The sequence below is a fragment of the Corapipo altera genome, unplaced genomic scaffold (genome assembly GCF_003945725.1).
Source record: "Corapipo altera isolate COAL_440 unplaced genomic scaffold, ASM394572v1 23b, whole genome shotgun sequence".
Lineage (NCBI taxonomy): Eukaryota > Metazoa > Chordata > Aves > Passeriformes > Pipridae > Corapipo > Corapipo altera.
The window spans coordinates 8,863,651-8,891,394 of NW_020884885.1; the positions used below are offsets into that span (position 1 = coordinate 8,863,651).

Below are 27,744 nucleotides of genomic sequence, written 5' to 3' on the forward strand. Positions count from 1 at the left end.
CTTGCCCGCCCTCCGCCTGCATGGAGAGAGCCACAGAATGGCGGAGCGAGAGAAAGGAGCCGCATCCCCGCCCGCCTCCTCCCCCTTCCTGGGGCTGCACCTCGCCTCGCCCCCCAATTTCAGGTACTGGCCACCCTCCCCACCCCAGACCCCCGCGAGCTGTCCCTGCCCCCTGCTCGGGCCAGCGCTCCCCATCTGCTGCAGCCCCCCCGCCCGCATCGCCGCGCCGGGCCCCCGCCTCCTCCAGTGCTTCTACCCCCTCCCCGAGCATCCCCTCGACCCCCCACCCCAACCATCCCTTCTTTTCCCCACCCCAGCCACCGGTGAACCCCCACCGCAGACATCACCCCAGCACCTCCATGGCTGCTTAGCCCACCCACCTAAGCCATGTCGGCCCTCACCCCATACATGCACCACTGCAGCTCCTCAGCCCCCTGCTTGGCCTCGTGTCCCCTCCACACTCCATCCCCCGGCCTCCTTACCTATCTTCTCTTCAAATACCTCTTCATCTCTCTCCCCACCCCTAGGAAAGCCGTTTTCTAGCCCTTTCCTGGAAATCCCAGATGCTCCTGCTTCCTTCCCACCCCTGTGAAACAGGAACTCCAAGTGAGACGGTGGGAGAGTGCCAGAATTGATCCTCTTAGTAATACCAAGTGTTCCCATCGATTTGGGATGCAGGGGGCTTTGTCTCCTCTGAAACCCAACGAGGCTCCTCACGGGGACTTCCAATGGCATGGGCCAGGCCAGGGATGGCTGGGGGCTTTCAAGCCTCTGCTGCCTTCTGAGGGCAGCTCAGGGGCAGGGATGTGCTGGGCGGGTGAGGGAGCTCTGCCTCTGTCTGCAGGTGCAGTGCCCGATGTTGTTCGCTTGCCATCGGGGGAGGCTCTCTGCTCCTGACAGCCATGCCATCGTCAGCCATTGCTCTCTGCTTGCCTCTGCCACCCAGGGGTGCTGTGGGCGAGCTGTCAGGGAGCCTGCTGAGAAGGGGAGACTGGTACTGGCAGCTTTGTGGGCTGAGATTCTGGGAAGGAAAGGAGAGACTGGTCCACACTTAGGGCCACAGCTAAACTCATGCCTACCTCTGGCAGGCCCAGCCCCTAAAGCTAGGGCCCTGCGAGGAAGCAGGCAGGTGCAGATGAGCTATGGTGGTTTTCAGGCAATTTACCCTTACAGGGCTCTGCTCCCAGACCCCCCTTACTAATGGCTCCGGGGCTTTGGCAGCTGCCTCCTATTGCAGTGCTGCCTGCGAGAGCTGTTGCAATATGTCTGGTATACCCTGCAAACCCAGCTATTAAATGCTGCCTCTGGAAACATCCACCATGGAGAAGGGGCTTGGACACTGAGCTGGGGGCTGGAGGCTGAGCTGCCAAGCTGTACTGGACCTACTACCTGGCACTGTCCTGGATGTACTGGCTGTACCCTGGGCACCCTCCCACTCTCCAGCAACCAGCGATGCCCTGGGAGGGAGAACAAGGTGCTGCTACTTGCTGTGCCTCAGACCTTTGAAAAAGGAGCCCAGTGTGCTGCCAGCCTGCCCTAAGGAAGAATTGACCTCCGTGAAGGAGGCTGTGCACCTGAGTGGAAAAATGGGGAATCAAGGCAGGAGTGCGAAATCTTCTCTGGGCACAGAGCTCAGGGTGTGAGACTTGAAGTGGAAGAAGATGCGGCGATGTCTCTGAGCCTGGGGCAAGGTCTGGCAGTTTAGAGGCGATGTTGTGGCAGGGAGCGTCATGTGAGAAGGGAGCCATGCTAGTGAAACATTTACATGTCACAGCTTGGGTTGTGCCTGTCCCAGGTCCTGCATCCCTGCAGCAGGGCTCAGTGAGGGGCTGTCCCCCCTAGATTAGCTGGACCCAGAAACAATGAGTGCGACTGAGGGTGAAGGCCCAGTCTGTGGCTGGCAGTGAGGTCTTGAGTGAGCCCTGCCCTCTACCCCTGCTTGCTGCCTGCAGGACAAGGTGTTTCAGATTTCTGTCCTCTGGTACCTACACCTGCTCTCTCAGTTCCCTGAGTGGTGACATACTGGCACAAGCATTAGGTGATCAGTTGGCTTGAACTGAGAGAGGATTTGATCCTGGCCAGCAAGGATGACCTGAAGCTCTGAAGAGGAGAGGCATGGTGGTCTGGCAGGTCTTCATTGACAGGGATTGTTTGGTGTTATCTGAGAAGAATTGGGAGGAGAAGGATAGTGAGGTGAGCTCTCCTTTAGCCAGGAAGACCTCCAGAGGGGGCCACTCACTGTGACAAGAACAACACCATTTTAGAAGGCTGCAAAAAGAAGTTATTCTTATCCAGCCTCCTTGCTGTCCTTAAGCCTCACAAAGCCTTGCAGTGGGGGCTATGTCCATTGGAGCTTCTCAATGTCTTTCTCTAGGACACCAGTTTGCAGCTCCTCACCCTGCCATGAAGCTTTGCCAGTGCTTTGGGCCAGGCTTTCCTGTGAGGAGCTCTGGAGGCTCTCTGGGGTTGGGGGTCCCTCTACCCAGCATAAGAGGGGCAGGGACGACTTGCACAAGTGGGGTGCAGCTGGATGCAGGGCCCCACAGTGCTCACAATGCTGCCTGCCCCACTGCCTCCAAGAGTGTGGCTCTGATGTAGCTGGAAGGGGTCAGGGACTGATCTCCTCTGTCTTCTTTAGGTTTCCCTGATAAAAGAAAAGGGCATCCACTTAGCTGCTGGATAGGAAGGCTCCTGGGGAAAGAAGCCCTTAGGGAGTTATTTGCATAGGTCAGGAGAGAGTGGGAACTACCCCACTCCTCAGGGAGCCCTGTGGGAAATCATAGCCCTTTGGAAGGGAGGTCTCTAGGGGAAGTTCATTTCCTTGGGATTTCAAAGAAGTACCTTCAGGCTGAGGCAAAAATCAATCCTAGCACTATGGTTTGTTTTATGTGTTGGACATGCTCATCTGGAGCTGTCAGAAGAGCCTGTTTGGGGACAATGAATGAGCTGGGCATCAGAAGGGGCCTACCTGTTGTCTTGTGAGGGGAGACAAAAGGGCTGCCTTCCCCTGATGGAGAGAGAGAGGTGCCTTTCCTTGGTTTGAATAAGAGTCTCTGTGGTTCTTGTGATGGAAGAAAAAACACGGGGCCATCCAAAAGTAGGATAATACTATTTTTCCCATTGGTGCTGGTTACAGGACTTCCACACAGTGCTGCCTGATAGCAGACTATCAGAGCAAAGCACAGGCAGCCAGGCTTTTTGGAGCCCCCAGCTCCATCATGTCATGTTGCCCTGGCCATCCCCATGTGAGAAATCCCATGCAGCAGCAATGGGGTGGGGAGGCAATATTCTAAGTCCTCTTTTCCCTGTTGAGGCACAGAGTCAAGGGAGGCACAGCAGCCAGGCTTGATTATAAGGCTGTTACTAGCACTATGATCAAGCTGCTCCTGCCATGGGCAGGTAACGCTTGCCTCTGCTCATGCACCCATGTGTGCACTCTCGCTCACAGTTCCCAGGTATCCTGAATTTATCAGTTCTCATGCATACAGCAGGGCTCCATCCTCTCAGCACATACTTCAGGAAAGCACCCATAACCTCTGCAGGGGCAAGGCTCTTCCACCCCCATAGATGGGGATAACCTCCCATATACCTGTGATTCTATGGCCGCTGGTGACAGAAGTTGGCCAAAATACGCATGTGGGTCCTGCTCAGAATTTTACTACCAGTGATGGAGCTGAGGAGTCAGAGCTGTTTCATTTTGCTGGTATTTTTAGCCTCTTTGAGAAGCAAAAGAGAAAGGCAGGGGTATTTCCAGCACAGGGAGGAGGGGCGGGTAACGGAGAGCCTTCCTTGTATCTCCTAGGAAGTCCCAGAGCACCCATGTGAGAGGAGCAAGGGGTGAAAGTAATACAGAGATAAGAGATTTCTTTGTTCATTGCATTAAGTGATGAGATTTCAAGCAGATGAGGTGCCTCCAGGCAAAGCTGATAGGGAAGATGGAGTCATGGGTGCTGTTCCTGTGGGGCTGAGAGACAATGAACACAGTATCAGGAGTGACATTCACCAGTGGCATGGCACTGGTGGGGAAAGAGCTAGCAATAAGTTAGCTCAGCAGAGCACTCCAGGCCACCCTGTGAGCTGGGCTCCTGTGGACATCACTCCCCTTAATCTGGCCAGGAGTGAAGCCAAGTCCCAAGCAGCTGGTGGGAGATGCACCCATCACTTGAAGCTTCTGGAGTGGGTGGCGGTGAGAGGCAGGAGAGCAGTGCTGTGATGGGTGGCAGTGGGGTGCCTCCCTGCTATGGGTCAGAGTGGGGTATTTGTAGCCGGTGGGGAGGGTGTGCCCTATCCAGATCTCAAAATCACAGTGGGTGCCTCTCCTAGAGCTCTGACTCCATCTTGATGGGGCAAGGAGTGAACAGCTTTCCAAAAAAGTATGGTCTGCAACATGCTGCTGGGCAGCAAGTGGGTCTGAGAGGTGTGGAGGTGATGGAAAATTATCTGAGGCCACTGTGTCAACAGTTTGGCAGCAACACCTGACAGCCCCTCCTGGGAAAGACCCCTGTAAGGGTTAAATGCACGCAGGTACCCCCAGAACACCAGGCAGGATTTAAGAGAATTTATTTCCAAAAGTCAAGAACACAACATCTCGGTACAAACTGCACAGGGCCTAAGGAAAATACACCTCCTCTTCTTCTTGGGCTTTTATCATCCCTGGCCCCCACACTGTGGGGCCTTCAGACTTGTCTGCAAGAACTTCTCTTCTACCCGGGGAGTGAGCTTCTCTGGAATGCCGGAGGAGAAACATGTAAAACTGTTTCTGAGAAAGATGCCTCTTTCTGGGCAGGAAAGCTTTCTTAAGTGGAATAAACCATAACTCTTTTGGAAGGGTCTTACACACTTATAACCCCTATATCCTTCAGCAGCAGAAGAGAGTTGGGAGCTGTCAGAGCAGCTCACCAGGTATTTCACTGGCTCTCAATGTGGGTTAGAGGCTGGGAAAGCTCAGGGATGGTTCTGCCTGAGGCAGGAGTGGGTCTGGGGGTTAGATGGGGGCAGACAGGGAAGGAACAGTGCTGTCAGCACTGCTCTGCTGTGGCTGGGTTTGCCCCTCAGCGAAGGTGCTCCTCTTGCTTCCCTCAGCTTGGAAGTGCAGCTGTCCATGACGCTGGTCCCACTGTGCTGGAAACGTTCTGGCCTTTGCATCCATGAGTGGCCTCACTCTACCTGTTGAGAAGCCAGACAAACACTCCTGTCTCTCGTTGCTGTGTGGGGCAGCAATGCTGCAAGGGCAGGAGGAGGCGGGTGTTGGGGGTGTCTGTGACAGGGTAAGCAGATCCCCTGTGCCCATTGTGGGTGCTGGGGAGTGGGTGCTGGAGCAGGAGCAGGAGCCAGGCTGGCTGGCTGGCAGGCAGAGGCAGTCAGCATCCCCAGCAGAGTGCAGGGACTTGGCGCTGGCTCAGCTGGGGAGGTTATTTTTTTTTTCCCCCTCCAGGACAGCTGATTCCATCTATTTTTAATGAGCTTCCCCAGGTTGCGCAGTGAGCTTACAGAGCAGCGCTGGCAGCCACAGACTGCGACGGGGCAGGCAGAGAGGCACTGGGCACCCAGGGCTCAGCTGTCATCTCCCTCACTCCTCCTCACAGCAGGCCTGGGGTTTTTTTTTGGGTAGGAGTGTGTCCCCCAGTGAAGGGGGGGTCCTCCTCAATGCAGCTGCCTTTGAAAATGGAGTCAAGCACCGAGGAGGAGAGCTGGCTGGAAGATCAGTGGGAGAAATGGTAGGGGACTGGCTGGGCCTAAGGGAGGGGGGACTGTCCCGCGGGCATGCAGGGGGTGAGGAGCAGCCCCTTGCTCCTGGCGCATCGATCTTCTCTGTAAGCGATGGCCACAGGACAGGAGCAAACTTGGCATCCAGTCGAGCCCAAAGTTTTCCTGGCTGCACAGGGAACTCTGTGGCAGCCAGGCACCAGAGCGGCAAAGGTATCTGGCCACATCCTGCTGCACCTCAGCATCGGCAGGCAGGGCCAGTGCTGGGAACCTGTGCAGCATCTCCCCATACCTGAGAGCTCGGACAGGGCTGCCTGTCCCCATCGCAGAGTGGGGGGCACTGCCAGCCCCTCATGCTGCTCCTGCAGAGCTAGGGAGCCCCTGCCAGCCCCTTGGCAATGTTGTGCCTCTTACCGGGACCCTGCATCGCCCACTGTGCTCCCACACCATGGTGGGTGGAGGCCCTGAGCATTAGCAATGGATGATGTCCCACCCGGGTGACCCTTGTAACCAGAGAAGAAATCAATTTGTGCTTTGAAGGCTCATCATGAGCCTCCTGTTCCATGTTCCCTCCCTCCCATGGGCAGCAGGAGGACATGGGTGAGGAGGGGTCCAGTTGCCCCACCCTGTGCTGAAGGCTGTGTTTTTGCGCTCCTGATCCATCTTGCAGGGGGTGCCTCCATGGACATAGCTGTTCCCAGCTGTCTTCAACCCAGGAGACCACTACTGGTGGGGTCCTCAAAAACAGAGGGAAAATGCTGCTTCCTCCATAGGTTTCTCCTGCTCTTTTCTCTCTCCAGGGTTCTGGCACAAGGGAGGTGTTACCTCTCCATGGCACTGGCTTGGTGCCAGCGCAGGGGGGACCCCAAGGTGTGCAAGCAATGCTTAGAGTGAGGGTGGGAGCTCTATAGGTCACAAAATACCCTTCTCCTTCCTTCCTTGCTGCTGAGGGCCAAGCTAGAGAGGGATGATGGGCTTGGCATAGCCCTTTCACCTACGTATCTCCCAGCCAGAGAAGCTGGGAACAAATGGAAATGGTGACAAGCAAAGCAGTGCCCATGGCCACTCCAGACAAAACTGAAGGGGTTGAGTTGGTTGACCAAGGACCTTTGAGCTGAGCTCTTTTATTTACCCCAATGGTAATGAACAAGTGAGAGGAGCACTGAGGTACTACCGTGCTGAAATGTTTTAATGCACAGAAGCCAGGAGCTCCTCACTGTCTCCCTGGGGTTGGTCAGCATGTTTTCAGTCTATAAAAGGATATCTCTGTAAATGTTTTGAAGGGGTGTAAAGAGCTTGTGGGGCTGACAGCCCTAAGGAACCCCTGAAGCCGTGCAGGTCAGCTCAGCAACAGCAGTATTCACAGGGATGCCCGTATTCACCCCAGGGAGTGATTTTGGTGCAGAGGGAAATTGCTGTCCTTTCTTACTGCAGGCACCTGCACTGGGACATCCCTCCCAGCCCCCTCTCAGGGGCTGGTCATGCCATGGCTGAGAGGTTTGCAGTGCTTACGAGTTCTGTGGATCTTGATATGGTCACTTGGCCAAGAAAGGTCCATCCTGCAGATGTACCCAGTCAGGACTCCAAGCCCTTCCACTCCCTGTAACCCTGACCTTTCCCCTGTTGGGTGTCTGTGCCCAGCTAGGACAATCGCAGGGGCTCCCTGGGACAGCAGGAGCAGAATGAACCTCCTGGGATAGGGCTGGCTGTGCTGCCTGTCCCATGCTCTCCCTGCAAGTCCCTGCTGTCTTTGGTCAGGCAGCGACTGGTTTGGGGCACGTTCCTCCTTCCTCCCCACAGCCATGGAACATGGAACACGCAGCCACTCGACAGGGATGGACCTACCACCTCTGGAAGGAGTCACCTTTCCAGTCTTTCTTCCCAGTAGAGACTGGGAGAGCCTCTACTGGTGTAGCAGTGCTGCTCCCAGCCCAAAGGCAGCCTAGTGCCCTGCACCCTCCTGCCCACCACCAGCACAGTGGGTGACCGTGCCATCTCCACTCCCTCCAGGCTCACCCACGACATCAGCCTTGAGGAGTTTGAGGATGAAGACCTCTCCGAGATCACTGATGAGTGTGGAATCAGCCTGCACTGCAAGGAGAGCCTGGCCAGCCGGGTAAGTGCGACGGGGATGGGGAGGGGTGGGGAATGGGCAGAATGTGCCCATGGGGTTGGCAAGACCATCAGCCTCATGCAGGACCACCAGGTCTCCAGGCCAGCAATGCTTCCTTAAGCTGTCCATTTCCACGAGCCCAATCCCCTCTGCTCAGCAGTGCCCTCTGCTCAGCAGTGCCCTCTCCTCACTGCAGCACAGCACAGACCCTTTCTGAGCCAGCCAAACCCAAGGGACAAAAAAGCATCTCAAAGCTGGTGCCTTTTGGTTCCCATTGTGCTGGAGGGGTTTGAGTTTGTTCCTCAGGGATGAGCCTAATTATTTGGGTGCATCTGGGGACATGTTCCCCATTTGAGAGGAATGACCAGTGAGCACCTGGCACCTGATGAGCATCCCCAGGAATCAAGGACATGTGCAAGGTGGCACCAAGGGTTCTGAACAGCTGTGTCTCCTGTCCCCACATGCATCCCTGGACCTGGAGATGCAGCTGAGCTGACATGGTGAAAACCATCCTCTGCTCACCCAGGGTGTTCTTTCTGGCTGGCTAGTTGCCTTTAGCTAGAGCTATTCTCAGGTCTTTGGGAGACAGGAGACCTGGAGGCTGATGAAAAAGGGATGAAGGAGGTGTCTCTAACCCCAGCAGGCAGTAGGTGGAATAAAGATGGGTGCTGTGAAGCCCGTGCAGGTGCTGCAAGTGGGTCTCCCATCCATCCTAAAAGAGCCCAGTTGTGATGGGGTTCACAACATTATTTGAACTTCCCTAGAAGGCCATGGGGGCAGAAACATGGAGATAAACTGATAATTACATTGGATTTGGAAATATGGAGTATGTCAAAGGAAAAGCTGCTGCCTGAATATTCTCACACCATTCAAGGAATCACACATGCTACCTGAAACTATTAACTGCTGGGACCATGCCCCTTCATAGTGGGCAGCTCCAGTGAGCTGACAAGTGCCCTTTTTGATCCCTCAGTCACCACATACTCACTCTCAGGCCCATTCCTTCTTCCTCAGGTGCAGCTCTAGGTTTCCCACAGCAGAGTCCCAGGCATTGGTTTTATAAAAATAAATAGTTTAGTGGTACAGCAGCAGGTCAGCTTGAGCTGTGTGTTTCTGGAGAGGGACATTGAACAAAGAAATTTCCAGGCAATTATACCCTTACGACTCATGCACCCCCCCCCTCATGTGTTCTCCACATGCCTCTTGGTCCAATGGTGATTTTTTTGCCTGGGGTCTTCTAATACCTTACTGGGTTCTTTCTCCATGTCTGTGCAGGCAGGCCATTTACTGTTCTTGTCATGTGGAGTCACAGCTTCTGCTGACAGCTGAAGTCTTTTTGTCTTCTGGTTTGCACTTCTGGTGCACCTGCTCACTGGAAGAGCATGGGGAACTAAAAAAAGCCCTACACTTAGGATAAACATTACTCAGCAACAATCACAGCATCAGTGTGTTATCAATACTCTTCTCATACTAAAGACAAAACACAGCACTGTACCAGCTACTAGGAAAATTGAAGAGAATTAACTTGGTTCCAGCCGAAAACATCGCTAGGTATAAGCTCACAGCTTGTGTCTCAAGGCTTCAGCAGATTCAGCTACTGATGTTAAGCAAGTAAAGCCAAGCAAACAACATACTAAATCACACAGTATTATAACTTTGTGTATCACATTCTAACTCATTCTACTTAAAACTTACTTTTTTAAGCTAACAACTAATGCCTCTTAACACAGAGACTCTGCATTTTGTCAATGTGTTTCATGCTAACAGATGCAAATGCTGAAGGAACAACCAAATGGTTTGAGAATCATGCTGTCCCTCAGAGGAAATGTTTCCTCTGCTAAAGTAACGAAGACCCAGTGAGGAGGGGAAAGGCAGACCAATTTGTCGCAGATTTAAAATTAGAAAGTGAATTTGCGTTGTTGGGAATCCCTCACTGCAGGCAGGATGATACAGGCAGATCTCATCCCCAGGAGGTGAAGGTTTCCTGCTGTGCTCCCTGGCCTAATTTGTTACCTTTCCAGCAGAAACTTGGCTGCTCCCAGAGATGGGGCTGCTCCTCCACATCTCTGCTCCAGTTGCAACCTCCTCCTTCTCCATGATGTTATGGCCAGGCTTCCCTGGGACAGCCTGTGCTCATGGGCTGTGTATGCTGAAGGAAGGAGGCAATAATGCTGGAGGCAAAACCAAAGACAAACCATGAGTGTCCATGAGGGCATGGCCACATCGAGAGCCAGTCATGAGATCCTCCTGCCTGCAATAGGTGAGGTAGGCAGAGGTTGTGCATGTGTTGCTGGGCACTTCCCATTACCCATTCCAGTTCCCCACTGCTGATAGCACCACTGGGCTCAGAGCAGAAATTTTTATTTCTCTACAGGCTGCCAGCCCTTGGCTGAAGTTTGGCAGGGAGGGTAAGGGGCAGGGGGGGACTTGCAGCTCAGCTGCTGCAGCTTTTCCTTGAGGGGAGGAAAACTAATCTGTTTCACCCATTTAAAACAGTTTACTGAGGAGTTTCTGCAATCCTGTGCTGCGATATGGAGACCTGGCCCTCAGTAGAGGGTTTGCTCGGGCTCTGGCTGCAAGCCCCATGCCTTCCCTGGGGACAGCTCAAAGCTGCTTTGTACAAGTGTCTGGATGCACTTAGAGTCTGCTGGGGTGGGAGGGGGATGTGAGGCTGCTCTAGGGGAAGCAATGAGTTATTCATAAACACAGCAAAGGAAGAAGCTTACCATGCTGAGGAAAAAATGCCTGCTAAAAATATGTCCAAATGGTTTATATGGGACACGGAGGATTGCCCAAGGAGCAGAACTGAAAGTGGTGACAACAATGGCAGTGAGAGAGGCTTTTCAATCCTAAATGTTGAAGGCGAGAGCCAGGGAGCTTTCCAACCTGATTGCCATCCAGAGAGACCTCGGGGCGACAGGGTTGCAGGATCTGCCTGATGAAAGCATCAGGCCCAGAGGGAGCAGCTTGGCCGGGTCTGCGTGCAGTGAGGGAGCCAGCAAATCAGTAATGACCCACGGCTGACATCAGCCAGCTAATTGCATCACGTGGGAATGGAGATGACTGGCTTGGCAAGTCAGCCCAGTGCTGGGACCAGGGCTTGAGGGTGGCCATGCTGATACCCTGCCTGTGGCAAGCTCCCGGTGCCACAGAGCACCTGTGGTACTTAGGATGGAGTGCTGGCCCTGGTCTGCACTGCCCTGCACTACCAGGCAGCTGGTGAAAGCCTGGCAATGATGTGGGGTGAAAGCAAGCTAATGGCTCACTGGATCACACCAGAGCAGAGAGCGATGGGGAAGGGGGAAACAGGCTCTGGGAACGACCGGGAACCATGGGGCTGGAGGCATCCAGCCACTCCTAACTTCTTGACCCAACAGTGTCTCTGGAGAGATGGGCAGGCACATTAACCCAGTGGCAAGTAGGAAAGCACTGAGAAGGAGTGAGGAGGCAAGCCCTGCCCAAGGGCTGTGAAGGTGACTGGGGACAATCAGTGACCCTGGTGAGGTGGGGGGTCTGGGCAGAGATGTTTGATGGCAAAACCCTGTGGCAGGAACAGGCAGGTGGTACAGAGGTCTACACCCGAACAGAGGTGGGGTTTGGGGATTTTTGGTCCCAGAATAACAAAGATGACTTCATTGTGGGCTATTTTAGTATCTCTTCAGAAATAGTGTCTTAGACACACAGAAACTGCAAGGAGGCGTAGACTGATGTTTGTGCAAAAGGGAACTACCCACTGATGAGGACCACACCTCGTGGACAGGAGACCATGCACTAAGAATGAGGAATAATCCCAAGTACGGCTGAAAAGAGCCTTAATTTCAACAAGAAGTCCTAGGTGAATGAAAAGTGAAGAGGAGAGGGCTTTTTGGAGTAGAGCTGCCTTTGGGCTGTTGAATGCCAGGGCAGGAGGCCAGCTGGGGAGGAGCAGGGACCTCTAGGATGAGGGATAGCACGTCTGTCTAGCCAATGGCAGCAGTAGGGTGTGTTGAGAGGGATGGTTGCAACAAAAGCACCAGACCTTTGCCTGGGGTTTGGCCTTGTTTTGGTGGCTTGGAAATCCAGGGTGACAAACTGTGGCTTCAGCAAGATGAATCCCAGCAAACAGACAAGCAGAGGCTAATAAATGCTTGGTGCCTCATTTGTATTCCAGGAATTGTGGAAAAAGGTTAATACAGGAATGAAAAAAATACCCAAACAAATAAACAAACAAAAAAGAAAAAGAAAAGGAAAAAATTATGAAACATCTTTCTTGGAAATACCTGAGAGCACAAGAACAAGTGTCCAAAGGGAAAAGAGCTGATACAGGGCTGTGCTGAGTCTTTGAGGTCTGCATGAAAAGGCCTGAACCAGCCATGTATCTTCATACAGTTATGTGGAGATTAAAAACAAAACGTTCTGTTTTTTCAGCATAATAAGACTGCTGGAAATGCCGGGGGCTTTCTCTTGATGTTCGGCATCACTGATTGAAGTGTGTCACTAACAGCAGCCACTCCCAGCAGGCCAGTGGGACCCACTGCAAAGGGGGAAGCGGCTGCCATGAGCCTGCAACCTGCTGATCTAGGGACCAGCGGGGAGCCAGATGCATGGGCTGGGAGCAAAGGATGCAGCAGCAAGGCAGCTGCTTACTCCAGGCAGCTTTTCAGAGGCTATCCCGTGAAGCTGTCCCTGTGATCCATGGCCAGCTGTGGCTGTGCCAGGCTGCGAGCAGAGAGGTTTCTCCTGGCACTTTGAAGAGCAAAGTAGTCACAGGTGGTGGTAGGGAAAGGGGGCATGGTTGTCCTCTCTGCCCAACAAGTCATCTTCACTTCCTCATGCTCACAAAATGTTTTTTCCAGATGAAGATTTTGTCACTCCTCCTCTGACAGCTAAGGCTGCAGGAGTGGGGGAGCAGGGAAGAGCCTTTGATCACTCAAGCAACATCTTGTGTACCACCCCACTCCTCTTGCAAGAGACTTTCATTCCTAGGGAAGCAAGTAGCTTCCCAGGGTTGGCAGCAGCTCCCAATGCAGGTGATTCCCCTAGCTAGACTGGTGCTCCCAGCACCTCTTGATTCCACCAGGGTTCATGCTGCTCCAGCCCCCTGGGGCCACAGCATTGGGACCATCAGAGAAGCCAGTTGCTGGACACTGGGATATTTTGCCATTGGGATGGCACCACGCAGGTAGAGGTAGCATCAGCAGGAGCACACCAGCATCACATCTGTCCTAGAGATGGATATGTAAGGAAGCATGAGCATCCCTGTGACTGCACTGGGGTCCAGGTGTGCATCTTGTCTTCATCCCACTGGAAGATTTGGGCATTGGTACTGCTCTCCCAGACTCCTTAATCTCTCCCACAGGGTGAAGAGACTTCGGGAAAACACTTTGCTGATTCATCTGTGCTGAGGCATGAACATGCTCAAGCTGACCTTAGGCGGCATTAACTTGTTCCTAGAGAACTTCCAAGACAGCATGTTCTGGCAGGGCAGTGCCTTTGCAGTTAGAAAGGCTTCCCAACATCTAGTCCCTTCTCTGGCTTTGCAGATCACTGCAGAGTTCACTGAGATGGTAAGGGGATGGATTGTTGTGTGGTTCCAAAATCACTTTGTTGAGCTACAGACCATTAACAAATATCTGCAGTGGTGTAGTTTCCTCCTAGCTTTTGAACCTGGAGTGCTGCATCCATTCTAGGCTGCCCTTTTCTCCAGAATGGGTACTGATTTGCTTTTCTGCATCCTTCTGGGACTTTCCATTCTCTCTGTGTTTTCTGAGTGATTGCTACAGCTATAGGATTACTGAGGCAGCATCATTAGCAGTCTAGGTTGAACATCACCAGCTGACTCCAATATACCTACCTTGTCTAGGTATAATCTATTCAGTTGGAATTTCCTTCCAGTTCTTTTCCCATGCCTCAGTTTCCTTGTTAAAATACATGTGATTTATCACAGAAAACTGGTGCCACAGAAACACAGAACTTGTGTTATGATGTCTAACTCTCAGAACAAGGGATTTAAACATTTAAAGCCTCAAGAGGGCAAGTATTGGTGGCAGTGCTTCTCCAGGTGCTCACCCAGTACCTCCAGGACTGCAACAAGGACACTGGGGTGAAATGGCCACCGTGAGACGGTTCATACTGTGTCTGCAGCAGGCAGAGCCCTGCCTGTGCTGGCTTTTGTCTGACAGTTTAGGAGCTGGTAGTAACAGGAGCTCTTGGAGGGGCTGCCAGAGCTGTTGGGTCTGTTTCTTCTCCCATGGCTCGAGGGGTGTCCCCCATGCAGCTGGAGATGCGGATACCATTGGCTGCAAAAACCATCCTTCCCCACCTCTGCTCACTGATGAGCTTTCCAGTTGCCACAAACAGCTGATAACACAGGGAATTCAACTCACTGATGCCAAGTTGCCACCTTTATTGCTGGCTGCAGCAACCTGTGCATATGCAAGCTCCAGTTAATGCAAGGAAGGACGTTTGGGAAGGAAACCACTGACCTTTAAACATGTGCAGCTGCGGGAGGACATTGGTGCCTCTTTGCCCAGCAACACAGCTACAAGGTGTGTGGTGGCTCAGCACTGGGGCCCAGCCCAGGTGGCACAATGGGGCACCTGCTCCTCACAGCCCTCGCAGGCCATGGGGGCCACCCTGCTCCTAGAGTGGAGCTGTCCTGAGCCAGAGCACAGCCACCACTAGCAAGTGATTGGAGAGCCCACTCATCAGGCATCCCTTCTGCACAGTTTTGGGTCCCAATATGTGTAAATGCAGGGTGGGTAAGAGAAGGCTTGTTCTATGTGAGTAAGACAAGGGGAATGGAATTCCTGGTTCCAGCTGCCTGGTGGGCATTACAGGGAAGAAGGAGCCTGATCCTCTCAGAGGTGTGCAGTGAAAATTTCAACCCCAGAGAAAAAAGGTAGTATTGGAAGTAGTAGTAGTGCAGCACATGGCACCAGTACACAATGCAATGGTGTGTTCTGTCTGTGAGAATATTCAGGTATGATGGGCAAGACCCCAGGTGACCTGCTCCAGGCAGGGTTGACCCAAACCTCTAATAAGAATTATCACATGCTTGTATATGTCCCAGCTGTCAGGACAGGAACCGAGAAAGGGCACAGTCTGCCTTGGATGGGAGAATCATAGTGCAGCCCAGGCTTGAAAGGACCTCAAAAGGTCACCTGGCCAAACCTTGTATGAGAAAGGGAGAGACTATCTAGCACCCTGTCCAATTGTGTATTGGAAACCTCCAGCGACAGGGACCCTACCACTTCCCCGGGGAGGTTGTTCTGTTGAATGGCTGTTCTCACAGTAAAATTGTCCCTATTATGTTGAATGAAACCTGGGTGTGCACTTTTGTGCGCATCGCGGTTAAGTGACGGCTGCACGTACCTACAGACAGGCAACAGCCGGGGATGAGGTGCCGCGGGGGTGCAGGCAGCAGGAGGGTGCTGCCTGCGCCTGGAGGCGGGGAGGGGGCGCGGGTCTCCCCGGCCTCGGGAATAACATCGCTGCCCCTTTAAAAGGCAGCGGCCGCGGGTGCCGATGCGGCGGCCCCGGCGCCGGCCCCCCCTTCCCGGCCCCGGCAGGAGGCGCGGCGGCCGAGGCCCGGCCCGCCCGCCCCGTGGTCTGATCGCGGGCGCTAATCCCGGCAGGGCCATGTGAGCCGGGCGGGCGGCGGGGCCCGGGCGGCGGGCGGCGGCGAGGCCAGCCGGCTGCAAGCCGAGATGCTCCAGCTCGACCTCATCGACGCGGCGGGGGACGCGCCGGCCGAGGAGCAGACGGCGCCCGAGCCGCTGCCGAAGGACCCCCCGGCCGGGACCACCGATGTCTACAGGCCGAAGCGACCCACAACCCTCAACCTCTTCCCGCAGGTGCCTCGCAGCCAGGTAAGGCGGGGATGGGGGGCGAACGGGTGGAGGGGTGCGGGGGAGTAGGAGGGGTGCTCCCGCCGTCCGCCGGGGTCTTTTGTCTCGGAGGGAGGGACGGAGGGAGAGGGGGATGGAAGGAGATGGCGGGGCTCGGCCGGGCTCGGCTGGAGGGGTGGCGGGGAGAGGCTCCGCCGCCCGTCCCCGCGATGCTCGGCGGAGCGGCCGCCCCCGCAACCCGGGAGTTCCTTCTCATCGCCGCCTGCGTCCCCGAGCCGGGCACAGCGCAGGTTCGGCCCCGCTGCAGAGCCAGAGGGAGCAGTCTATGGGCCCGGGGGTCCCGAGAGCCTGATCACGCCCTGCCGGGCCGCCCCCGCACACCACCGAGCATCCCGGCACTGAGCTCAGCGGGTGTGGTTGGGCGGGCTTAGGGCCCGGTAGGTCCCTTTTCCATGCCTGCTGCCGAGATGGAGAGGAAATAGGCAAGGAATCGTGTCGGGACTGAGCTGTGCCCCCAACAGGGCCCATGTGTCCTGGCAGAGAGCCCTGGGGCAGAGGCAGGGTGGGAGCTGGGAAGGGCCCCCGTGGGATGGGATGGAGAGCAAACGAGGCATGGCGTATGGAACGCGTGAATGAGCCATCGCAGGACGGGGCACCCCGCCACGGGCTGGCACCAACAGCCGGCCGAGATCCAGCACCCTGGGGTTGGGGCAGCGCCAGCCCCAGGGCAGGATGGTGCCACCGGCTGCCCCAAGCCTGACAATGGGAACTTGATGACCTCTTCTGAGCAGCAGTGCCTGGCAAGAGAAGCATTAATGTCAGCGCCCAGTGCAAAATTTGAGAGACAGAAAAGCAACGCCTAAAATGGTGGCCAGGAGGACAAGGGGGTACTGTTGTCTCGCTCGTGCTTAGATTTTGTATGCGATGATGGATGATTTACCCAAGACTGCCTATCCCCACAGCCATGGTATTGCTATCACCCCTGGGGTGGGCAGTGTTTTGGTTCCCCACATGCTGACCCACCGAGCAGTGGCCGGAGTCCCTTTGCCCTGTCCCTCCTGCAGATTTCATGAACCCACGCAAAGTATGCGACGTGCAGGGCTATTCTTGTCACCCTCCTGCGTTCAGCTCTACCTTCTGCCAAGTAGGAGGATTTTCATCGTGGTGACGTTCAGCCAAGGAGCATGAAGCGAGAGGCAGGTGTCCCTGTGTGTGACAGATGGGGAGTAGTCGGAGCTGGGTGTCACCAGCCTAGCACCAGCAGCTGATGCCAGCTCACTGCCTGAGGCCGCGGGTGAGAGGAGGAGGAAGAAGGCAGAGAGCCAAGGATGGGCGCCCACAGGCAGCTGGCACCGGGGACAAAGGCTGCAGGGCTGGGGAGGCGGGGGAGCCCCAGTGAGCATAATGGACAAGAGGAAAGCAGCAGCCTTGTCCCACTCTATGCAGGGACCCTGAGGAGCAGGTGGCACATGGCAGCCACAGTCAGCTGGAGGGGTGGGGAACAGCAGGGCCCCCTCAGTCGGTCCCAAACAGTGTCCAGGGGTGGCAGAAGACCAGTGGGGAGGGAGGAGGGATTGGGGTGGAGGGAGTTGCAGAGATAGTAGGCTGGGGAGGGGGAGCTGATGATCGCTTCGCAACGGGATGGTAGAGGCTGTGGGGCTCACTAAGAGCCACGGGCACAGCTGAGCTTAGGACGTGGGGAATGGGAGAAAAAGTCTTTGCTGCAGCTGGCAACAGGAGCCTGGAGCCAGCGGGAGTGGGTGCACAGGACTGGGGCATGGCTGGCCAGGGAGGACAGTGCTTTTGGTAGCATCTAGTGAGAGGCTGGCTGTAAGGTGCTTGGAGTTGCTGTTCTGGATGCCTACCTCTAGCCAGAGGCAGTTTTTCCCTGCTCCCAAGGAGAGGACAGAGCACAGGGCATTCCTTGGCAGTCAGCCTGAAATCTGCTTCCACTTTTGTGAGACCCTCCTGCCCAGTTGGGACACCAGGCACTTTGTCTGACAGGGTGTTCACAAAGCAGGGCATCATCCCACCCTTTGCTCCTGCTTCTGCTTGTGGGGCCAGGATCCAGCCTAGTGATATCACAGTTGTTGCTGAGCTCTCTGTGATCATCATCCCAGACAGGTGGCCTGGAAATGGTGAGAGAAATATCCCCAGCTTCCCAAAGGGGAAGAAACAGTTGTTGTGACTGGCTAAGTTCATCATCTAAGACCTTGAGAATGACTATCTACCCTGGCTTGGCATTACAGACCCCAGAGTGCTCTGGCCCTGTGGGATGGGTGGGCTTGGTGGGATCTGCATGCTGCATTGTTGCCTCCTGTCCCACTGTAGGCAGCCAGGCTGGCTTGTGTGTGCTGGCCCCGTGGCACTTTGCACGCAGAGGCTGTCACTGTGACAGCTTGCCTGGCCTGCATCCCAGCCCATCGTGTCCCTGGGAAAGGCAAGCGGGGTGTGCTGTTATTTACCTTGGCACAGGAAGAACTCGTGGAGGTCACACTGGGAGGTCACTGAAGCCCTGTGGAGAGAGTCTCTCAACTCTCCACTTGAAGGCAGGGGTCTGGCAGACATGGTTCAGCAGTGTGTGACATAATGGAATTTTGGGGCAAAGGCTTCCTTCATGTTGGTGGGGAAACAAAGTAAAGGATGCGGCAGCTCCTGTGCTGCTGGTAACAGCTGCGGGCTGGTGATAAGGCCATGAGAAAATCCAGGGAGTCCCAGTGGGGCTTAGTGCTTGAGCAAAAACTAACAACATGGAAAATGCCGCTGCTGCAGCTGGGGCAGAAACACCCAGTGCCCCACAGGAGGGGCTGGGAATGTGTGACCACGGAGAACTTGGGAATGGAGGAGAGGATGGAGGCTGGGGCTGCAGCAGATGGGATGTCACATCCTTCTGAGGTGGGCAGGAAGGACTCGTCCCCAATCTGCAGGAGAGTCCTTATTGGAGGGGACTTGGTGGCTTATGGTCTCTGGGTCTCACAGTGAAGCTGAACATGTGTTCTGTTGTGCACACACAGGTGTGCACATGCGTGGCTGGCCACCCAGGGCTGGGCAGGCAGGGCACAGCACCTACAGAAACTCACCCAAGCACGGGGAGTACAGGTGGCCCGATCGTGCCCCTCCTCTTCAGCTGATCAGGATTGATGTCTGCTAGTGAACTGCATATATGTGTGCGTGTGAATGTAGAGATTTGTATACATACATACATATCTGTGTATACCCCTATATACAGCCAATATGGATGTCTTCAGTGGAAGACATTAGTCTATCTAGTAGCTGGCTCCCAGCTGGGCATCAGCACAATGCCTGGCCCTTGGGATTTCATTGTGGTGGTCTAAAGGTAAACAGGGCCAGCAGGATGGGAGCAAAACATCCAGGCAGGCTCGGGTCTTGACTCTTTGTCCTTGAACTCTCCAGCTGTGGGCTCTTGCAGCCGACTATCCCCAGGGTGGATGAATGCAGCCCAGCTGGCTCCTTGCCCAACTTGCTTTGGCCACCATACCAGCTCTCACAGCAGTAGCATGGTGAGATGTGGGACTTGCAGGGTTTCTCCCTGGGCATCACATGTCCCAGCATGCCCAGCTGAGAGGGAAGCTGAGCAGTGTGCTGTGGACCCAGGGGGAGATGGGTGCCGCTGCCGTGCCACACAATGTTTACTGTTTGGGCTATAAAGCAGCTTTGTTCTTCTCCTCAGGACACTCTGAATAACAACTCTCTGGGGAAAAAGCACAGTTGGCAGGAGCGGGTGTCCCGGTCATCGTCCCCTCTGAAAACGGGTGAGTTCTCAGGCTGTTGGAGAGGGTCAGCTCCTTGCACCCTTTCATGGTGCTCAGGAGCCTGAGGCAAGTGGTGCTGGAGGAGGTGGTTGGAAAAAACATCCCACATGAATACAGGGTGCATGTCCATCTTGAGTCTTGCTTTCTACAGTTCCCTGAAAGAAGGTTGTAGTGAGGAGGGTACCAGTCTCTTCTCCCAAGTAACAAGCAATAGGACAAGAGGAAATGGCCTCAAATTGCACCAGGGGAGGTTTGGATTGGATATTAGGAAAGATTTCGTCACTGAAAGGTCAATTAAGCATTGGAACAGGCTCCCCGGGAAATGGTGGAATCACTGTCCCTACAAGTGTTCGCAATCATGTATATGTGATGCTCAGAGATACGGTTTAGTGGTGGACTTGACAGTGCTGGGTTAACAGTTGGGACTCAAGAATTAGAGGTCTTTTCCAACCTAAATGATTCTATGAGTCTGGGCGGCATCCCTGGACACCTTCCATGATAGGGAGCATCACCCTCTGCAGGGCTGTCAGTGCTACTCTCCTCTCCCTACAGGTGAGCAGACCCCTCCCCATGACCACGTTTGCCTGAGTGATGAGGTCAATCACCAAAACAGCACAACCTCCACCAAAGACCGGGGTACATCCACGGAGAGCCCATGCCGGCGCACAGCAGCCACCCAGATGGCACCAGCCTGCGTTGCCTCGTCCCGGCTGCCAGAGAAGCATCAGGCCACCAGCCGGGCCCCACCACACGGTGCCAGCGTGGTGGTGGTGACGAGGGGCCCCGAGGCCCACCGGGACCGCATCCGCTACCAGACAGACGTGAGGCTGGAGGCCACAGAGGAGATCTACCTGACGCCTGTGCAGAAGAACTCGGACCCCCTGGACACTGACAAGCCGTTCCTGTCTCAGTCCAGTGAGAACCGCATGTCCATCAGTTCTGATATTGACACCTCCAGCTGTTCAGCCCTGGCAGGGAAAACTAACCCCTCCATCAGTGAGGAGGACGAGGTGCTGGACTACATGTCCTCCCCTGACAAGACAAACCTGCCCAGGGCCTCTTGTGGTGGTGGGAGTGGTGGCTCCCGGCCAGGGCACAACCTTCAGAGAGCTTCAGTGAGTTCAGACACAAGTGCCCTCTCCTACGACTCTGTCAAATACACACTGGTAGTGGATGAGAATGTGCAGCTGGAGCTGGTCAGCCTCAAGCAGTGCTACTCGGGCTACAGCGACGAGAGTGACTCGGCCACAGTCTATGACAACTGCATCTCCTCACCCTATGAGTCAGCCATCGGCGAGGAATACGAGGAGGATGCGCTAAAGCGCGACTCAGTCTGCCTCTCTGAGGACTCCACCCCTGAGGCGGACATCCACTTCTCCAAGAAGTTCCTCAATGTCTTCATGAGTGGACGGGCACGCTCCTCCAGTGAGTTCTGGACACCAGGGGGAGATGGGCTGGTGGCTGCCTCCCTGGGCAGCCCTGCCCATCCCTGGTACAAGGCTGAGGACACACTCAGGAGGTGGGAAGCCACCAGCAGACATGAGCCCCAGCTCTACTTGTTGTGGCTTGTGGCTTTGTCCCTGGTGGTCTGTGAGGCAGGGGGGAGAGGGGCTTGGAAAAGCCTTGTGAGCTTTAGGTTGGAGCGGTGGTAGGTGTTCCAGGCTGTTTATTTGGCTTGCCCAAGGTATGGCCATAGAGAGCTGAGGGGGAGGCTCCTGGTGTGGCTTGGAGGGAGCAGCCTCCTGGTGTGCTACCCTTGTCCCCAAGCCTAGGAGAGCACCAGGGCTGGTGGCATGCCCTGGCAGGTAGGGCTTCTCGTGGTGTGGCTTGTCCCACACAGCGGGTGACACCAGCTGTCACAACTGTGTGAGGTGGTGCAGGGAGGTCATCTTGCCCACGGGGACTGATGAGCACCAATGTGGCAGCTCTAGCCATACCTCCCTCTCCTGTGGCATTGTGTGGCTTTGGCTGAGCCATTCCGCAGGAGTTTCAGCAGCCTGCCCGGCCCATGTCCTTCCCCTGGCTGCAATGCTGAGCCCTCAATGCTGAGATGTCCTCCTCTGCCTTCATCCGCAGGTGCCGAGTCCTTCGGGTTGTTCTCCTGCATGATCAACGGGGAGGAGCAGGAGCAGACTCACCGCGCCGTCTTTAGGTGAGCTTGCAGGCACAGTGTCCCCAGCCTCTTGCAGGGGAAAGCTGGTGCTGCTTTCCCACCAAGGTGGGACTAGCACAAGCCCCAGTGTTTCCAGTGCGTTCCCTGGGGAACAAACCAGTGCCTGTAGCTCATGCCCTGCCAAGGAGCAACATTTGCCCATGCAATGGGCAAGCCCTCCAGGGGCACTTGAGACCTCTGGGGAGCAGCATGGGAGGTTGCAATAGGGGATACCCTTGCCTTAGGTGCCAGGATGCTGCCACCTTTTGAACCTAAATCTGCTCCAATGCTTTATTTAGCATCTTGGGTGCTGGTGGCTCATTACATCTATGAGGGTGCTACCTGCCTGGGGTGGTGGTGGGTGCCCCGGCAGTGTGCACTTGAGAAGGCCACCAGCACTGTTTGCTGGCCAGCTGCTAGTGCCTCTCTACCCAGGTTTGTGCCTCGCCATGCGGATGAGCTGGAGCTGGAGGTGGATGATCCCTTGCTGGTGGAGGTGCAGGCGGAAGATTACTGGTATGAGGCCTACAACATGCGCACAGGTGATCGGGGTATTTTTCCTGCCTACTACGCTATTGAAGTCACCAAGGACCCAGACCATGTAACAGGTACCAAGTCTCTGCATGCAGTCTGCTCATGTCCCTATCTTGTGTTCACGTCCTCTCCACTGAGCAGTGGCTGGTGTTGAGCAGGGCTAGCAGGGGAGGACCAAGCTGGGCACCCAGCAGGGAGTGATGGGCAGCTTCTGCTGTGATGCTGGGTGTTGGTACCTAGTGTTGCAGGAAGCGTTCCCTGGGCAGGGAAACATGCAGGTGTTGGAAGTTGGAAAGGGGAGGTGGAGCTCAGCCCACACACCTGGTCATTAGAGATGATCCCTGCCATGTGCTCTCTCTTCCAGCTCTGGCCAAGAGCAGTGACTGGGTGGACCAGTTTCGGGTGAAGTTCCTTGGCTCGGTGCAGGTTCCCTATCACAAGGGCAATGACGTGCTCTGCGCGGCCATGCAGAAGGTAGTGTCCCACACCATCCTCGGGAGCAGGAGCGCCTGCTCCTTGTCGCAGCAGGGCAGAGCCTTAGTGGGGAAGGGAAGGGGTGAGCCTTCAGCACTGCTCACAAGTCCCAGGGCTTTGTCTCTCTGTCTTCCTCAGATTGCCACCACGCGCCGCCTCACTGTGCACTTTAACCCACCCTCCAGCTGTGTCCTGGAGATCAGTGTGCGTGGGGTCAAGATTGCTGTGAAAGCTGACGACTCCAAGGAACACAGCAAGGTAGTGCCCTGCTCCCAGCTCGTCTCATCCCTTCCCTGATGGCTGCTCTGAGCTGGGTCGTGGCCCCTGTGCTATAGGTCATGTTTGCATATGAAAATTGAGGGTCTCCATCCCACATCTGAGGGTGTGAGAAACACCATCATCAGGGTTTTAGGCCCACCGTCAGGGTCCCCCATGCCTCACAAGGTCCCAGCTCTGGGCCGTACTGCCAGCTGATGCCCTTTCAGCTGCCAAGCACGTCGCTGTGCTAGGATGCTGCAAGCTGAGCTGTACCCAGTAATCTGTCAGCTGCTTTTAAACCTTTCTGCTACTATTTTGAGTGGTGTCCTCCAGATCTGCCCTGTAATCTCTTTATCTGGCTAGGGCAGGCTGCTGATTAGCATTCTGCATAAGTAGCCTAGTGAAGCTGGTTTAGATGCTGAGCAGAGGCAAGTGAGGGCTTTGCAGCAAGCTGTTGGGAAACCTCCCCTACAGCTGTAGGATAGGAGTAGTTCATGTCTCTGAGTGCTGTGACAGAGCTGGGCTGGGGCTTCTACCTCTTTCTAGATAAGTCTTGCCTGTATCTAGAGGATGCTATCAATTTAGTTGCACTTTAGACTTGTATAAATAAGTTTTCATTTCTGGTTGGGCCCCCTTGGATACCTACACTTGAATTACCTGTTTTAGTTCTAAGTTGTCCATTCACCTACTATCTGCTGGTGTCTCTGAGAGCCTGTTTAGCAAGGAAAAAGGGCCGTGTATGCTGGTGAACAGCAGCACTGACTCTAGCCTGAGTACAGTCTAACTCAAGGCCTCTAGGGAGACCCTACAGGAACTACTGGCAGTAGAGGCAGCTGGAGTGGGAGCCAGCAGGCCTGGAAAAGCTCTCTTTGTGCGGGTGCTTGGGGCAATCCTGAAACTGCTACTGACAGCAGCCCAGGATCAGGCTCCAATTAATTTCACTCCTCAGTCTCCAAGTGCACGTTTCCAGAGACCAGCTGCCCCATAGGGGCATGAGAGGGAAATTTTGACAGTTCTTCTCTTTCTCCCCCCCAGGTAAACAAGTGTAGCCATTTTTTCCAGCTGAAGAACATTTCCTTTTGTGGGTACCATCCAAAGAACAACAAGTGAGTAACAAAGAAGCAGCGATGCAGAGGCTTTGCTGCCTTCCTGCTCACTGAGAGTAGCAAAGACTGGGCTAGGAAGGAAAGAGAAGGTTTCCTAGCACCTTTGGATGGGCATTACATCCCAGCTCTGGGCATGGGCTGTGGCATCTGGTGGCCACCAGGGGGATTGGCTGCAGTTTCCAAACCCCTATGTCTTAAGGGTGGGTACACCTCAGGGATGCTGGGGTACTATGCCTGCTGATCTGCTGGTTCAGTCACACCTGCTCTCTCTGCCCTCAGATATTTTGGGTTCATCACCAAGCATCCTGCTGACCACAGATTTGCCTGTCATGTCTTCGTCTCGGAGGAGTCCACGAAGCCACTGGCGGAATCTGTAGGGTGAGTCCTGGCTGGGCAGGGAAGGCTATTTCACAAAGGGCAGGAGGAACAAGGCAGCCAGGCTGAATTCCATCTCCCCATATGCGTGGGGCTTGGACCTGGCTGGCACCTCTTCTTTTGAATGAGAGGCTTGGGGTGAGAGCCAGGATTGACAGGGCTATGGGCATCATATTCCTGACAGCACTGGAACAAGTCCCAGTGCAGGGCTTTACAGGCAGATGTCTTAAAGTCATGCACTGTGCAGGGAATCAGAGCAAGGATGGAGACCCTGCAGCTCTGATGGCAGCTCTGGGGGTGAATGCAGGAGGGGCCAGGGACCAGGGGGCTGGAGGGTCAATCTGCACAGGGTAGGGTGTTAGGATGAGGATGGAAGTGGGTATCTGTAATTGCCTTGTGGGGAGGATGCTGCTCAGCTTTGCCTGGTGCTGTTGTTGCAGGAGGGCTTTTCAGCAATTCTACAAGGAGTATGTGGAGTACACGTGCCCCACGGAGGACATCTACCTGGAGTAGGGGCTGGCACAGGCACCTCCTGCACAGCCAGGGCTGCAGTCTCGCCCCTTCCCCGTGTCGTGCATGGACAAGAGCTGCTTTGAGCCTGGAGGAGGAGCGGCCCGGGCAGGGCTCCCCGGGGCACGGAGCACCGCCTCTTTTTGTGACTCCCCTTCCTCGGGCTGGGGGGATGGGAGGGGGGAGGGCTGGACAAATTGTGTTTATTGTACAAAATACTCTTAGTTTATTCTATTGGAGAAGCACCTGCTGGGTGCCCTGCTTGTGAGCAGTTGGGGGGGCAGTAGCATGCTCCTGCCCTTTCCAGCTGCAGGCTGGGGTGACAGCATCTCCTCCTTGTGACCATGGCACAGCTTCCCATCACATCCATCTGGGGTGACTTTTAATTGCAGTGGCAGAGTCAATCTCTTGCAGTATGATGACACAGCAGCTACAGAAAACAAGACCCACATATTGGCTCCTGCTGGGAGAAGGGATCACCTCCCTGCTGGGCCCTGGGGACATGGCTGCTGGGCAGGGATGGCAGAGGGAGCCCCAGAATCTCCTCTGCCAGAGCCAGAATGAGATGAGACAGCTTTCTCCTGCCTCCGTCCCCATCCCTTCCTTCTTGTATCCATGCCCTGGGGAGAGAGAAAAATGCCCCCATACCTCCCTGCAGTAACTATACCCTCGGGAGGGAAGCCTTTCTCTGCCCTTTTCCCCTCTTCCCCCAGCTGCAGGTGACAGAGGCAGGGGCAGGGCTGGAGCACCCCAGGGCAGTGGGGCTCAGCCCCTGCACAGAGCTGGGTGCCTGCCCAAAGCAGGGCAGGGAAGGGCTAAAGCCTGCAGGGAGCTGTGCAAAGCACCAGGGAGGTAGCAGAGCTCTCCCAGTCCCTGCAGCAAGCGGTCTCTGTGCTTCAGCTGGATCTGCTGTGGTGGCAACAACTATTAAATATGATGGTTCATGGAACGGAGCTACTGTGCCGTTTGTGTCCCTCTTCAGTGGGTTTGGGCCCTGGCTCATTCCTTCCCTTGGGACCCCAAAAGAAGCTGGAGCTTCTCAGGTTTGGTCCAAGAGCCCTGGCTGCAATCCCTGGAGGCCAGAGATCGTATGATGATCAGGAGGGACCTCTGGGGGTTATTGCTCCAGCCCTCACCTGTGGGGCTGTGGTGGGCACGGGGACACACTGGCTCACAGCTGGGCATCATCGTAGTACTCCAGCAAGTCAAGACCATCGCGCTTGCTTTTGCCAGCTCTGCGCAGCACCGCCGGCCGCTCCCGGGCCGCCCGGGTTGGGAAGCGTGGCTGCTTGGGTTTGATGCCGTAATCTGTGGGCAGAGCAGAGCTGCTGGCCCAGCTGCACCTGGGATTAGGGACAACTGCCCACCTGGAGGGGTGAGTGCATGGAAAGGAGGTTCAGAGGGACAAAGAGAGCACTGTACCATCCACCAAGCCAAAGTGCTTCTGCGGAAGCTCCAAGGGAGCAGAGAAGTCCTCAGGGACCGAGTAGCTGACCCTACAGAGGAAAACGCAGGGGCAGGAGTGAGCTGAGGTCCTACAGCACTTACACAGGCTGGCACAAGAGTTCCCATGTGCTGCTTCTCTTCCACCCAGCCTGGTCAGCTCTAAAGCTCTTAGTGCCACAAGTGTCAGACCCACAATCAGGAGCCCTGGGGTACCTCTGCAGGTACCAGGGCTTGAAGGAGTAGGAGAAGGGAAATGCCATCACCTCTGGTGCACAGGCTGTGGGAGGGCAGACCCCAGCAGCAGGGCGAGCAGCAGAAGCCAGTGCAGCATGGTGCACACTGAGAGGTTCCACCAGTTCTGCAGTGAGGTCACAGAGGAGCCACCCCAGTTGCCCAGGACTCCCATGGTGGGGGGCAGGGGACACAGTCCCTCCCAGGTGCTCCTGCTACCCCTTCCTACCTCCTCAACTTCAGGTCCTGGGCTGCCTTTGCCTAGTCCTGCCTGGGCCCCACCACCTGCTCAGATTCCTCCCTGTGCTGGTGCATGTCTCTCTGTGCAGCCACAGCTCCAAGGCTGTTCCTGTCCCTTAGCACCTGCCTTTGCCTCCCTCTCAACCACTCCAAAAACAGACTCTTGCATCTCATCTCAGTATCCCCTTGTCCCTCCCCAGGAGTGACCCCCACCAACACTTCACAGACTTTGCAGTCTTCAGCATCTTCCTCTGCTAAAATCCCCAGCAAAGGGAGCACAGTCCCTTGCTCATGGCTTTTCCATGCTACCGTTGCCACGTTGCAGGGCCTTGTCAGCTGAGGTGGCAACACAGTCCCACCCCCCCACATAGACTGGCAAAGTCCTGTGGTCCCCAACTGCGGTGGCCCATTAGGGATGTGCATGTGAAACTACATCCCCAATTTCGGGTGCTGAGGCAACAAGGCTGTGATCCCTGCAGCCTCAGAATCCCTCAGGCATGGTTCAGGTAGAAATGCTCCTGACACCCACTTGGGGCACACACACACCTGGCAATTTCCAGCTTCCAAGCACTGCACAGGGAGCTGTCTGTGGGGCAGTCCAGTGCCACCAGCTGACTACCCCTTTTTCCCTGCCTAGGGAGTCTCCACAGTAGCTCACTGCACAGGCTGGTGCCTCAATTGTCCCCCAGTTAGCAGAGGAGATACAGGCCTCTCTTGGGCCCTTTATTAATATGGAACAGCAGTATTTGCTGCATTAATCACTTCTCTGCCCTCGGCCAAGCCCCTGAGCACTGGCTGGCAGCCATTCTGCAAAAGCTTCTAGCATATATTAGGTGCCAGGAAAGCAGCCTGCACACTGCAGCTCTGTGTACCACCAGGGGAACCCCAGGAATCTGGGGACTGAACCAGGCATCAGGAGTTACGGAGGCTACAGTCACCAGCTGAGCAACATGTGGGGCCCTGACTGACAAAGACCAGAGCAAAAGGCTTCTAAGGG

At 55.3% G+C, this 27,744-nt stretch overlaps 2 protein-coding genes across 3 annotated transcripts; one reads left to right on the top strand and one right to left on the bottom strand.

The window, feature by feature from the left end:
* MAPK8IP1 (mitogen-activated protein kinase 8 interacting protein 1) lies at positions 1–25,783 on the top strand. The gene is made up of 12 exons (XM_027641912.1): positions 1–123; positions 7,717–7,822; positions 15,436–15,669; positions 19,340–19,421; positions 19,974–20,846; positions 21,498–21,573; positions 22,009–22,181; positions 22,472–22,581; positions 22,720–22,839; positions 23,875–23,945; positions 24,225–24,323; positions 24,761–25,783. Exons 1-12 carry the CDS (start codon positions 38–40, stop codon positions 24,831–24,833), a joined length of 2,103 nt encoding a protein of 700 aa, XP_027497713.1. The 5' UTR covers positions 1–37; the 3' UTR covers positions 24,834–25,783.
* Positions 25,033–26,618, bottom strand: CUNH11orf94 (chromosome unknown C11orf94 homolog). Of its 2 annotated transcripts, none has more exons than XM_027641918.1 (4): positions 26,540–26,618; positions 26,253–26,326; positions 25,967–26,138; positions 25,033–25,260 (listed from the first exon to the last, which is right to left on the bottom strand). In XM_027641918.1, exons 1-3 carry the CDS (start codon positions 26,605–26,607, stop codon positions 26,002–26,004), a joined length of 279 nt encoding a protein of 92 aa, XP_027497719.1. In that variant the 5' UTR covers positions 26,608–26,618; the 3' UTR covers positions 25,033–25,260; positions 25,967–26,001. The 2 variants fall into 2 exon arrangements, with proteins under 2 accessions (XP_027497719.1, XP_027497720.1); XM_027641919.1 differs by having other exon boundaries at positions 26,490–26,566.
* Between the last annotated feature and the right edge of the window lie 1,126 nt (positions 26,619–27,744).

What these genes read in the sequence shown, in the direction of transcription:
- MAPK8IP1 (XM_027641912.1), top strand. Translation starts at nt 38, where the DNA reads ATGGCGGAGCGAGAGAAAGGAGCCGCATCCCCGCCCGCCTCCTCCCCC. An exon ending in GCCTCGCCCCCCAATTTCAG is followed by an intron (nt 124 to 7,716) that starts GTACTGGCCACC and finishes CACTCCCTCCAG; the next exon opens with GCTCACCCACGACATCAGCC. An exon ending in TCTGCGCGGCCATGCAGAAG is followed by an intron (nt 22,582 to 22,719) that starts GTAGTGTCCCAC and finishes TGTCTTCCTCAG; the next exon opens with ATTGCCACCACGCGCCGCCT.
- CUNH11orf94 (XM_027641918.1), bottom strand. Translation starts at nt 26,607, where the DNA reads ATGCTGCACTGGCTTCTGCTGCTCGCCCTGCTGCTGGGGTCTGCCCTC. An exon ending in CCACAGCCTGTGCACCAGAG is followed by an intron (nt 26,327 to 26,539) that starts GTGATGGCATTT and finishes TTTCCTCTGTAG; the next exon opens with GGTCAGCTACTCGGTCCCTG. An exon ending in GCACTTTGGCTTGGTGGATG is followed by an intron (nt 26,139 to 26,252) that starts GTACAGTGCTCT and finishes CTCTGCCCACAG; the next exon opens with ATTACGGCATCAAACCCAAG.